General features: G+C 46.3%; 1 protein-coding gene across 1 annotated transcript in view; it reads left to right on the top strand.

Annotated features, from left to right (window-relative positions):
• The window catches only part of LOC101519910 (cytochrome P450 2C18-like), a 28,592-nt gene extending 17,623 nt beyond the window's left edge, over positions 1 to 10,969 (top strand). Inside the window, exons 8-9 of the mRNA XM_012925448.2 lie at positions 6,150 to 6,291; positions 10,667 to 10,969. Of these exons, the coding sequence (XP_012780902.2) occupies positions 6,150 to 6,291; positions 10,667 to 10,848 (324 nt within the window). The 3' untranslated portion in view covers positions 10,849 to 10,969. The remainder of the gene's footprint in view (positions 1 to 6,149; positions 6,292 to 10,666) is intronic.
• Positions 10,970 to 11,384: the final 415 nt, after the last annotated feature.

Below are 11,384 nucleotides of genomic sequence, written 5' to 3' on the forward strand. Positions count from 1 at the left end.
GTTTCTTTGTTGAGTTTTTGTTTTGTTGATCTGTCTATAGCTGTTAGTGGGGTGTTAAGATCACCCACTATTATTGTGTGCATATCTATGTCTCCCCTTAAGTCCGTGAGTAATTGCTTCACGTAGCTAGGTGCGTTTGAATTTGGTGCATATATGTTCACAATGGTAATTACTTCCTGATGGATCAGTCCCTTCACCAATATATAATGTCCTTCCCTGTCCTTTTTGATGTGTGTCAGATTAAAGTCCACATCATCTGAAATTAAGACAGCTACCCCAGCCTTTTTTTCTCGTCCATTGGCATGAAATATCTGTTTCCAACCTTTCACTTTCAGCTTCTTCGAATCTCTTCTGGTTAGATGTGTCTCTTGTAGGCAACAGATAGTTGGGTGCTGTTTGATAATCCATTCTGTTAATCTATGCCTTTTGATTGGTGAGTTCAGGCCATTTGTGTTAAGAGTTAAAATTGAGAGGTTGTGATTTTGCCCTGCCATACTTGTTTTTGTGGGTGTTGATATCTGTGTTATTGCCCTTCCTTGTGTGGACTTTAGTGGGGAGATCTTCCTGTTTGCCATTTTTGCTTATGATTCACCTCCTTTTTTTCTTGATTTAGTGCATTTCTAAGGAGATTTTGTAGAGCTGGTTTTGTGCTGGCATATTCTTCTAATTTCTCTTTGCTGTGGAAGTATTTGATTTCGTTCTCAAATACGAATGAGATCTTTGCTGGGTACAATAGTCTTGGTTGACAGTTGTTCTGATTCAGGATTTGGAAGATCTTTGTCCATTCTCTTCTTGCTTGTAAGGTCTCTTCAGAAAAGTCAGCCGTGATCCTGATTGGTTTTCCCCGGTATGTGATCTTTTCTCTGCTTCGTACTTGTCTCAGGATTCTTTTATTGTCTTCGTTGGAGTGGAATTTGAGCACCATATGTCTGGGTGAAGATCGCTTTGGGTCATATCTGCTGGGAGTCCTCTGACCGTCCTGGATTTGAGCTGGATTCATGTTCCAAGTGTTTTGAAAGTTTTCCTGTATAATTTCGTCGAGCACCATTTGCATTCCTGATTCTTTTTCCGCTCCTTCAGGAAGGCCAATAATCCTAATATTTGATTTTCTGAGGTTGTCTTTCATTTCTTGTATGGTCTTATTGGCTTTGTTCAGACTTGTCTCCAGCTGTTTAATGAACTGGGTATGTTCGTTTTGTGTGTCTTCAGTTTCAGAGATCCTCTCTTCTGCTGTATTTGTTCTGTTGGTTAGGCTCTCAATTTTGTGCTCTAAGTCAAGGATTTTACTTTTCATTTGTTGTATTTCTGAGGCTATGTGGTTCTTGAATTCCTTGAAGTCCTCCCAATTCTTCTCATTGTCTCTGACATATTTTAACATTATTTTTTTGAATTCCTTGTCTGGTAGATCTTCTATGTCTTCATCTCGCATCTCCGAAATAGACATTGGCTTTCGATCCTTTATTGGTAGCGTGTGGGCACTCTCATCTGGATCATTACCTTTTCTGGTATTTCTTCCCATTGTGTTAGTGTTTCTTTTTTGAGAGACCTAGGCACCAGTGTGCTGAGGGGTCTCCAAGCACTATCCTGTAGAGATCGGAGTCTGCAGGCGTGGAGTAGCAGGGTGTGAGAATTTTCAAGGCACTTTTGGTGCGTCTCCAGAACACTGGACCTCAGGGCGCCACTTCCAGGGCCCAGAGGATTCAAAGCGCACTCTCAGCTCGTCCCCTACAGGTATGCTACCACAGGGCGTGGGGGAGTGAAGGCACTCTCTGTGCGCGCCCCCTGTGCGCTGGATCACAGGGCTCGGAGCAAGGGACTATAGGGCGTGGGGTGTTCCAGGTGCTCTCTGGAAGCACCTCCTGCGCAGGCCCGCCCACCCCAGCACTTGCAGGGGACCGACCACCCCGGCGCTAGCAGGGAACTGCCCAGCCCAGAGGCGTGCTTGGATTCCTGTGGGATAGCACCGCCCAGCTGAGTGCCAGACCGCAAAGGCACGGGGGAGTATCCAGTGTGCCTTTTGCCTTTCTCCCAGACACAGTTTTGGCAGTTTCAAGGCACTCGCCCTGTGTCTCTAGACGCTGGAGTCTCGGGAGGGGGAGGGGCGGGGAGACGAGCACCAATTGTGTTCAGGCTCTGTGCGTGTCCCTGGGGGGCCAACTCCCGAAGCCTCCAACCCACCACTGTCCCCACCCAACTCACTCAAACCTCAGGTTCTTGCAGTCTGCCTCTTCCTCTGGTGGGAATCCTGGCCGCCGGTGCGTCTCCCGACTGCTGCGTCCGTTGCTGGTCGTGGCGGGTCGCGATGGAGCCTGGAGGCTGCGGCTGGTGCAGGTCCCGGGGCTTGGCAACCAGGGTGGGCAGATGCCGGTGGGTCCCGGTGATTCAGGGTCCTGGTGTCCGCAGCGGGGCAGGTCCTGGCGAGTCCTGGTGACCAGGGTGAGCAGATGCCAATCACCGCCAGTCCTCACGATCACTGCGTCTGCGGGTCGGTCTGCTGGTCGGTTTGCGGATCGGTCTGCGGCTTTCAGTGTCTGCACTCAAAGGTGACTCAGCAGGTCAGGAGCGGAAAGCCGTCTCCCCTGTCCTTTGCTTTGTTTTTCCCTGGTTGCTCTTCCTAGTTGTGTGGATTTTTTTGGCTCCACACTGTCCAGGGAACTTCACGTTCTTCTCCCTGTAGTTCTATGCTGCTCCACTTACGCTTTTGTCGCGTTCTAGCCCTCTCTGTCTGTGAGCTCTCTCACAGTCTTCCTCCTATGTCGGCCATCTTGCGAGTCTCCCCGAGCATTAGGTTTTTAAATGCACTCAAAGTTCTTAAAGCTTTTATGTTCTTTTGCGCAGTTAATTCCCGGAGCCAAGTCCTTTTACCTTAAGCCGAAAAACACCAGACGTGATGAGATATTAGGAGGACTTTTTATTCCAATGGGGTAGTAGAAACAAGAGCAGGGGTGGAGGTGGAGAAAAGTAAAAGGGTCACATTTGTCAGGGTGGCAGAATGGGGGCTGCCAGAGCAGGGGAAGGGGCAGGATGGAGGAGGATGGGGAGAGAGTCAGGTAAGAAGGGAAGGGAAGAGAGAGGAGGAAGGAGAAGGAAGGGGTTGTGTGTGCTGTGTGCTGGCCCCAGGAACTGGTGACTGAGATTATCTGAGCCACAGGTAGGTGGGTGGAAACTAGGCGGAGGAGCCGGAAAAATTGGAGAGTGCAATTCTTAGGTAAGGTGCCAGGTTACTTCACAAGCAGTGAGGAGGGGAAGCAGGAAGCTGCACCAGGTCCAAGATGGGATGTTTGAATCACTCCTCCCACTGAGTACAGAGGTAACCTCTGACTACAGCCCATGTGTGTCTGTATTCCTCACCCTCTATTCACTGCTTGGGTGAGTCAAAGGAGATAGATGTATAGGTGAGGCCTAGCAGTAATGAAACGTGGACAGAGAAGCCAGGGAAAAGTGAATGTTTACAGTTCTGAAAGTGTGCCCAGTTTGTTTGCTGCATGTCTCTTAGGATAACTTACATTGCTGGGGAAGCTTGCACATAGATCTTCAGTTAATGGACGGACTTCATTTGTTCCTCTCAGGGTTTCCTTTCAGACTGGTTTGCCACTGTAACTTTGTCTGCTAATTTCTGTTATGATCAGATGAATAGTTCCCTAGTACCTGCAGCTAGTAGTTAGGAAGGTGTGACTCCAAACATGCTGGTGGTTCCTAGAATGATGGAAGCTGCCTTTGCCAAGTTTGTCCAATAAAGACTCTCAGTAATCCTGTATTTATCTAGTGTGATCTCTTGCACTCTGCAACAAGTAAGCCCTGTAATCTCACTAGATTAGCTACTGTTGTAAGGACTGTTAGGGGCTATGATCTCTATTGAAAGATTCCTTTGAAGGAGTGAAGTCCTCCTCCACTTAGCCCCATTGGAGGAGCATGCCATTCCTGGTTGCTTGCAGTACCGTAGGAACTGGCAACTGGGCCATAGAGCCCTGATGGAGTGCTAGAGGGACCCATTTCAAAAGACAAATGCAAATTAGTTGTAGTTCTTGCTTATTTTCAATCCTAATGCCAGAATCTATGTATAGTACCCAGAATAAAATACTGAGGAAGCTTTTTGATCTCTTACCTGAGAAGTAAGGATGAGGACTAAACATATTGATCTGAATTTTTTTTTAATTAATCTTCTTGTAAAATCTGGCCACCTAAGACTGACTGGCATATCTGGGAACAGCTATTTATGATGCAATACAGGAAATGGAACAGTGCATATATAGGTAGTCCACCATAGTGCTCATAGATCACTGTGTACTACCATTCCTGAAGTAAAAAAATAGGTAACTGGCTCACTCCTACCTCTTTGGGAGATATTAAATCCTATTATTTAACAAAATTGTATCATCTTTAATCAGCTACCTTGTGCCTAGATCTCTCTGGGGAACCTGTATGTGACTACTAACAGATTACTAAAGAGATGTCCTAGCAGGCTAGATCTGACTGATGTTGAAACTATAGGTCTCAAACACACACAAATGGAAAGAGTTCCATGGACCAGAAGAATTGTTCCCTCAGAGTTGAGTGTAGGAAGGAGTGAAATCAAATCCCTATAATGTAAAAGACCATGTCCAGACTCATGTCCTTTCCCTTAGCCCCAGGTGTCCTTGTCTGTCTTCCTTAGCACAGGTGTCTTTGTCTGTCTTTTATCAAAAGGAATTCTCAGACTTAAAGGAGTGATTCCCCAGGAGTCATTTGCTTCTCCAGTAAATAAGAGCCTTAATGGCCAGTTTTGTCTGGAAGGAAGTCCTGTAACTATGTTCAAGTAACCCTCACCCCATGGTAAATTTTCTAAAGATCATGACATCAATAACCAATCAGGAACATTGCACATATGCTTCTCTCAGCCCCAATTTTTGTCTGTAAGAACCTTCATTCCTGACTCTTTGGGGAGCCTGGAAATTAAACAATAGCCACCCAGCTCCTTGCTATATGCATTGCAATAGACACCTATTTCTTCCACCACCCCAGTGATTAACTTTCTACGTATCTGGCAAGGGGACCCAGTTTGGGGTTCTACAAGTGTGATAGCCCAGATAATAAAAAATGTGGCCATTGGCTAGATCTGCTGATATGTTTCCAGGATGTGTCCACAACCTCAGCTCAGGAAGTAAACTGATTCCCCCAAATTGGTTTCTGTACATGAAAAGAGAAGGACCTGTCTGCCTGGTTCCATTGTTCACTACTAGACAGGATGCAGCTGTTACTGATTGAACAGTTTAAAGTGCATGATGCTTAAATTGGGTGTCTGTTTCACACCACTGCAGTTGACTGAATAATTTGTATTATGCACTGATGTAAGCTTGGCTGATTGAATGTTTTGTATCATGTTCCTGTGCTCTCATAGTTATTGGATTATCATTGCTTAAAATCCCCTGAACATGGCTGGTCGAGGCTACTCCCCTCTTCCACAGACAGTGGTATGGGATAGTCTACCAGTCAGTGCCAGCCAGTGAATAAAAACTCCCTAGCTTCCAAGAGTCACCCTCTGACTCATTTCTGGGATAGATTTCGCTAACCCATAACATGACAATGCCTCCAACCAGCTTGGGATGTTGTTCTACAGCAGCCTTAGGTCTGTACAAAAGAAAGAGCTCTGCTATGTTTTAAATTAAAAGAAAAATTTTTCATTTCAGTGTTAAATACTCAATTTTACCTGATTTTTCAACAGAACTTGTAATTTAGCAAGAGAATATTGTTAGAGTGGATTCTTGGTCTAAAAAGACTGAAAAGTCCTCCTGGACATTTCAGGAGCCAACACAGTCTTTTATCTTAAACTATATAAGATGTGTGAAACTGAAGGGATTCAAAAGAGCAGCAGGTTGCAAATAGCCACACTAGTGTCTATGTGGTGCTAAGGAGAACAAATGCAGAGAATCTGACATCCAAGTGCTGAAGTGCTGACACCTGAAAGTGAAATTATAACTTCTTTTGACAAGAATATCACTGGCCTTAAATGCATGCCTTTTATTACATGGTATGTCTAGTGGAAATGGCATCGCTTTTTCTTAGATGAGCACTTACTCAACTAGAGATCAGAGAGATTACAATAACTTCAATGTTAATTCCGTTTATGAGACACCTTTTTAATTCAATTAACCTGTGTCTGTTCATTCCAGGGCACAAACATAATAATATCACTGACATCAGTGCTACATGATGAGAAGGAATTCCCCAACCCAAAGACATTTGATCCTGGCCACTTCCTGGACAAGAATGGTAACTTCAAGAAGAGTGACTACTTCGTGCCTTTCTCAACAGGTAACAGAAATTCAGTTCCTAATTCAGAGGGAAAGATATCATCATAGTCAATGGTTCTTGGGGAAGCCTACTCTGGGGCTGGCTAAACTTCACTGTATGCATGGCAATAAACACCACCCTCAGAACTTATGCTCATGATACAACCTCATTTTGGGGACAATATTGTGTTTTTCCATAGTGGAAGAGTCAAAGAAAGGTTTGGATTATGTCTCTCATTCTATCACTCATCTACACATAATTCCCTCCTTCAAGTAACACACATTGTTTCAAACTATAAAATGAGCAATTAATGACTCAAGTGATCTATGTTTAATGATGACTAAAGTCAAAAAATGTGAAGATGTACAGCGGAGGGAGTCCTGGAGTACCTTCAGAAAGACAAGAACTGCATGATCTCAGCTACACATGTGAACATGAATCAGACACTACAAGTATACCTTATCAAGCTTCTATCCTGCTATGCTATGTATTTGCCATTAATCCATCCATCTAGTTTTCCTAACAAATAGTTGTTGTTACTAGCGAAGCATAGTGAGTTCTTTCTTCAGATTAGTATAGGAATAAAAAGCAGGAAACAATTGCAAGTGTAGTGATTTTATTCAAAGCAAATTGATAAGAAAGTACTGACCCACAAAATGAGTAGTGGGAAATGGAATGCCCAACTGAACATTGGCTGTAGGGAGATGCCTTGGGCTTTTTAAAGGTTTTTTTTTTTTTCTTTCTTTCTTCTCATAATCATGATCATAGAAAAGGACATAGAGGGATCCAGGCGCTTGGGCTAATGAAGAGGCATCTTGAATGAGAGAATTCAAACAACTTTCTTGTCCTATTCTCTGAGTATGGCCTGCAACTTCTTGTTACCCATGTCTTCACAGAGAAGCGAAAAGGAAACTTCCTTTGTCTCAGTTGTCCTGGCAACTCCAAGGTCTTTTTTTATTATTATTTGTTTGCTTGTTTGTTTCTGCATTTTGCTTTGCAACACCAGCCCATCTAGTGTGTCACACAGTGAACTGTAAGATGGGGTGTAAGAATTGGGCACCTAGGCTCAAGAGATTTCTCCCTCCACAGTAATTATACTGTGAAGGGATCTCAGGCAGCTGGAATTCCTATCTCTCCCTCCACCACCATCTTATTGGGAGGTACCCAGGTGAGGTCAACCTCATTACTTTGGTGTATAGACTTCCCAGCAGTGTTGTGGCTGCTGGGGGGCTGGGCCAGGTTGGGTTCAACACTTAGGGCCCTAGTCCCAGCCACCACTGCCAAGTGGTGAACAGATCCTGAGCATGCAGGCAACCAGAGCACCAACAGCACCAGGCTTTGCCCATTGGCCACCCAGCAATGAACTCTGGGGTCATGGAGACATGGAATTACTGCATAGGGACATCCATGGATACGGTCACTGTACATGTAGGTAAGGAATGAATCCTAAGGGACTGCCCACAACAGGGCCACTGTACCTGCAGGTAAGTGAGGGGACTGAGACCTGGTGGTTTGAAAGGGAGAGACCAGAAGATCTGTGTGGGTCACACTGATACATCAGCCCACATGGAAATCCTGAGTTGGGATTGTTAGCATGGAACATTGCTGATCACTACATGTCAGTCCATGCAAAAGCTACGGCTGGGGGCCTGTCTAGCAGGGCTAGATCCTAGTACCTGACATTGAGTGTCGGAGCAGAGGACGTGTCACATTAGGCAGGGCCATGACACTAACAAGCACACAAGAGAACCAGATCCAGGAGTACATTTTGTGGAGGATTTGTGGGTCAAACCCTGTGGAAATACAAGTCCCACTGGTTAGCTCAAAAGTTGGGGTGGTGATGGACAGAGCTAGGTGTGGCCATGGAACCTGCCAATAGTCACAGGTACTGAGGCCGAGAATAGGCTGGGTAGGTCCATGCTGAAGCACCTCATGTACGTCCTAAAACGAAGGGGCCAGACCACAACATTCACCAGCTCATATTAGCCAAGATAGAGGGGCAGGCTGTGCTGGGCAAGAACCTAGCACCCAGTGGCATGCATGAGATCTGGGTCTGGGAGTGGGCCGATTGGGGGAACGTGGGAAACTCCCCTAGTAGGTCATAGCTCCTGCTGGTGAGCATGTGGTCCAGGCCTGGGGGTCGGGCAAGCTGGTCAAGGTAGCTCCAACTGTTGCCTAATGTGTGATTGGTTTTGGAAGAGGGCGGACTGGGCAGGGCCAAGCAAACTTAGCTCATTGGCAAATGCGGAAACCAGGCTGTGGCACAAGTTGTGCCTGGCTGGTCTTCATAAGTCACAGATAGAAGCAGACTGAGCAGGCCTGCAAGAATTGGGACTGGGGGCAAGTTGGGTCAGACCAGGCTATAGCATCCAAAGACAAAGGACAAAACAGGGGAGGACTATGCCAAGCTGGATCCGAGCAACCATTGGCACACCCAAGATCTATGGCTTGGAACAGGCCTGGTTGGGGAGCAAAGGGCATGCTCTGTCTGTGTTGTGGTTCCCACTGGTGAGTGTGAGGGCCAGAGTGGGGGGCTATTGTCTGGTCTGGACATGGCTATAGTGTCCCTCAGGATGGGTGTGGACTGGGTCTGGGTGTGCCAGACCAGGCTAGACTCCAGAACCCACTGGTGCTCTGAGAACTGGCAGGGCTAGGATTGGGGACCAGCTGGGCTATAGCCCCCACTAGTGTGAGCTAGAATTGAAAACAGGCCAGGCCCAGACAAGCTATAGTACCCACTGGCAAATGCCGAGGTGAGGTGGACCATGCCAGACTGGGCCACAGTGTCAACCAGCACACATGACACCCGGGTGGGGGTGTGCAAACCCAGTAGAAGAGCTGTGTGGGGCTCCCCTGCTGGATCACTTCTCCTACTGATGAGCGTGAGAGTTAGGATGGGAGCAGACCAGGCCGGACAGGGCTACAACACCTGTTGGCCACATGTGAGCTGGATCAGGGGGAAACCAGGCTGGCTTGACTGTTCCTACTAGTGCATGCATAAGCCAGAGTGGGTGTGGATTTGTTGGGCTCTGCCACAGCATCAGCTAGCACATGCTGGCATGGGGGGTGGGCAATTCTGTCAAGATAAACTGCAGAACCACTGGGAGAATGCAAGTTCTGGGAGTGGGAGTGGGCCAAGTAGAGAAACAGTGGACACCTCTGTCTTGCATTGTCACTCCTATTGGTAAGCATGAGAGCCAGGACTGGGGCAGGCATGGCTAGACAGAGTGGCACCCACCAGCACGTGTGTGGCCTGGATAGTGGGGCTGGTTGGGTTGAACTAGGCTTCAATGCCCATTGACATGTATGAGAGCTGAATGGTATGTGGGACAGACTGGACTAGTCTGCTGTACATACTAGCAAGCATGGGAACCAGGGCAGGAGGTGGCCCTGTTGGGGGTTATTGCAGGTCACTACAACTAGGCTGCAGCTCCCACTGGTTTGTGTGTTGGTCAAGTGTGTGGTGAGCAGTATCTGGCTGGGTTGCAACACCCATTGGTTCATGTGGAAGACAGGGCTGGAGGCAGGACTAACCCAGCAATTGTAACCACCAGCATGTGCAGAAGCTAATTGGAGCGACAGACTGTGCCAGACCCGGTATTGGCAAACAAACACAAAAATCAGGTCTGGGATCAGCTCAGATGAAATTTCTTTGGGGATCCCCCAAATAAATTGCTGGACTCAGAATCCCAACCATTGAGAGATTTGCAGAGTCCATGGTCTGATCGTGGCATACATATATCATATATATGAGGAGGCATGTATAAGCCTGCTCAGTGGCTTAGATATCCAGGTGCACATGCAGGATGTGGCAGTACATTGGAATCTGGAGAGGACACCTAATACCACAACAGAGGACAGGATAGAACAAATTGATCAACTACCCCAGCCAAGTGTTGGCAGTGAATATCTGGGCAAATGGAGACTAAGGTGAACTATCTCAGCCAATGGAGCCTGGAGAAGAATGCTTGAAGTGGCAATATTAGAAGTAATTTAAAACTGTTGAACTATCAAAACCCCTTGCAGCATGCGCCACATCAGGGAGCGTGGGATGGTGTCGGGTGGCTGTCCTCCATCCCAGGATATGGAGGTGGTTGGGAGCCTGGGTGTGGCTCCTCCTCTTATCTGCCTCCTTCCCCCAGATGCAGGAAGGAAAGAAAGAGAATGTGGAAATAATGGTCTCAGCCACCTTCTTGTAGCCTTTGACCCTTATCACCTTAATCAATTATGTAAAAATCATCAAAAATAAAAATAATTCTTATAAAAAAGAATCGGGCACCACCACCCTCCTTTTCTCCAAGGCTCTGGACTTGGCCCCAATTGCGATTCATTCTTCTTTTAATCAAAAGTAATATATTATTTAAGGAGTATCTGTCCTCTGTGTTGTTGCTTTCAGGAAAACGAATTTGTGTGGGAGAGGGCCTGGCCCGCATGGAGCTGTTTTTGTTTCTCACCACCATCTTACAGAACTTCAAGCTGAAACCTCTGGTTGACCCAAAGGACATCAATATCACCCCAATTGTCAATGGATTTGCTTCTGTTCCACCACCATACCAGCTCTGCTTCATTCCTATTTGAAGAAGTACTGCTTGGTCCTGGTGCAATGGCCTAGTGGCTAAACCCTTACCTTGCAAGTTCCAAGATCCCATATGGGCACTAGGTTAATGTCCCAGCTGCAAATGTGAAGCACACCCCAGTAAAATAACAATGGAAGACTAAATCAATGAGCAACCCATTGCTAAATGACAGAACCAAATCACCACCTATTTATATTAACCCTGAATGTAAATGGCTTAAACTCATCAATCTAATGTTACAGATTAGTGGACTGGATTTAAAACATGAAATCCATCTATTTGCTTCCTACAGGAGACACATCTCAGCAACAAAGATCAACAGAAACTGTATCTCATGGATTTTGATAGTTTTGTTTTTAGTTTCATTTCTTCAAAACTCTTTCTCATTAAATTCTTCAGTGACTCATAGATCATACAGCAGCATCACTTTCTTTCTTTTTTCTTTTTTATTGGAAAGACAGATATACAGAGGGGGGGCAAGACAGTACCCTAGGAGCATGCTCCACATTGGGTGGCCATCCCCCATCCCCGGGTACA

Source organism: Ochotona princeps, chromosome 13 (assembly GCF_030435755.1).
Source record: "Ochotona princeps isolate mOchPri1 chromosome 13, mOchPri1.hap1, whole genome shotgun sequence".
NCBI lineage: Eukaryota > Metazoa > Chordata > Mammalia > Lagomorpha > Ochotonidae > Ochotona > Ochotona princeps.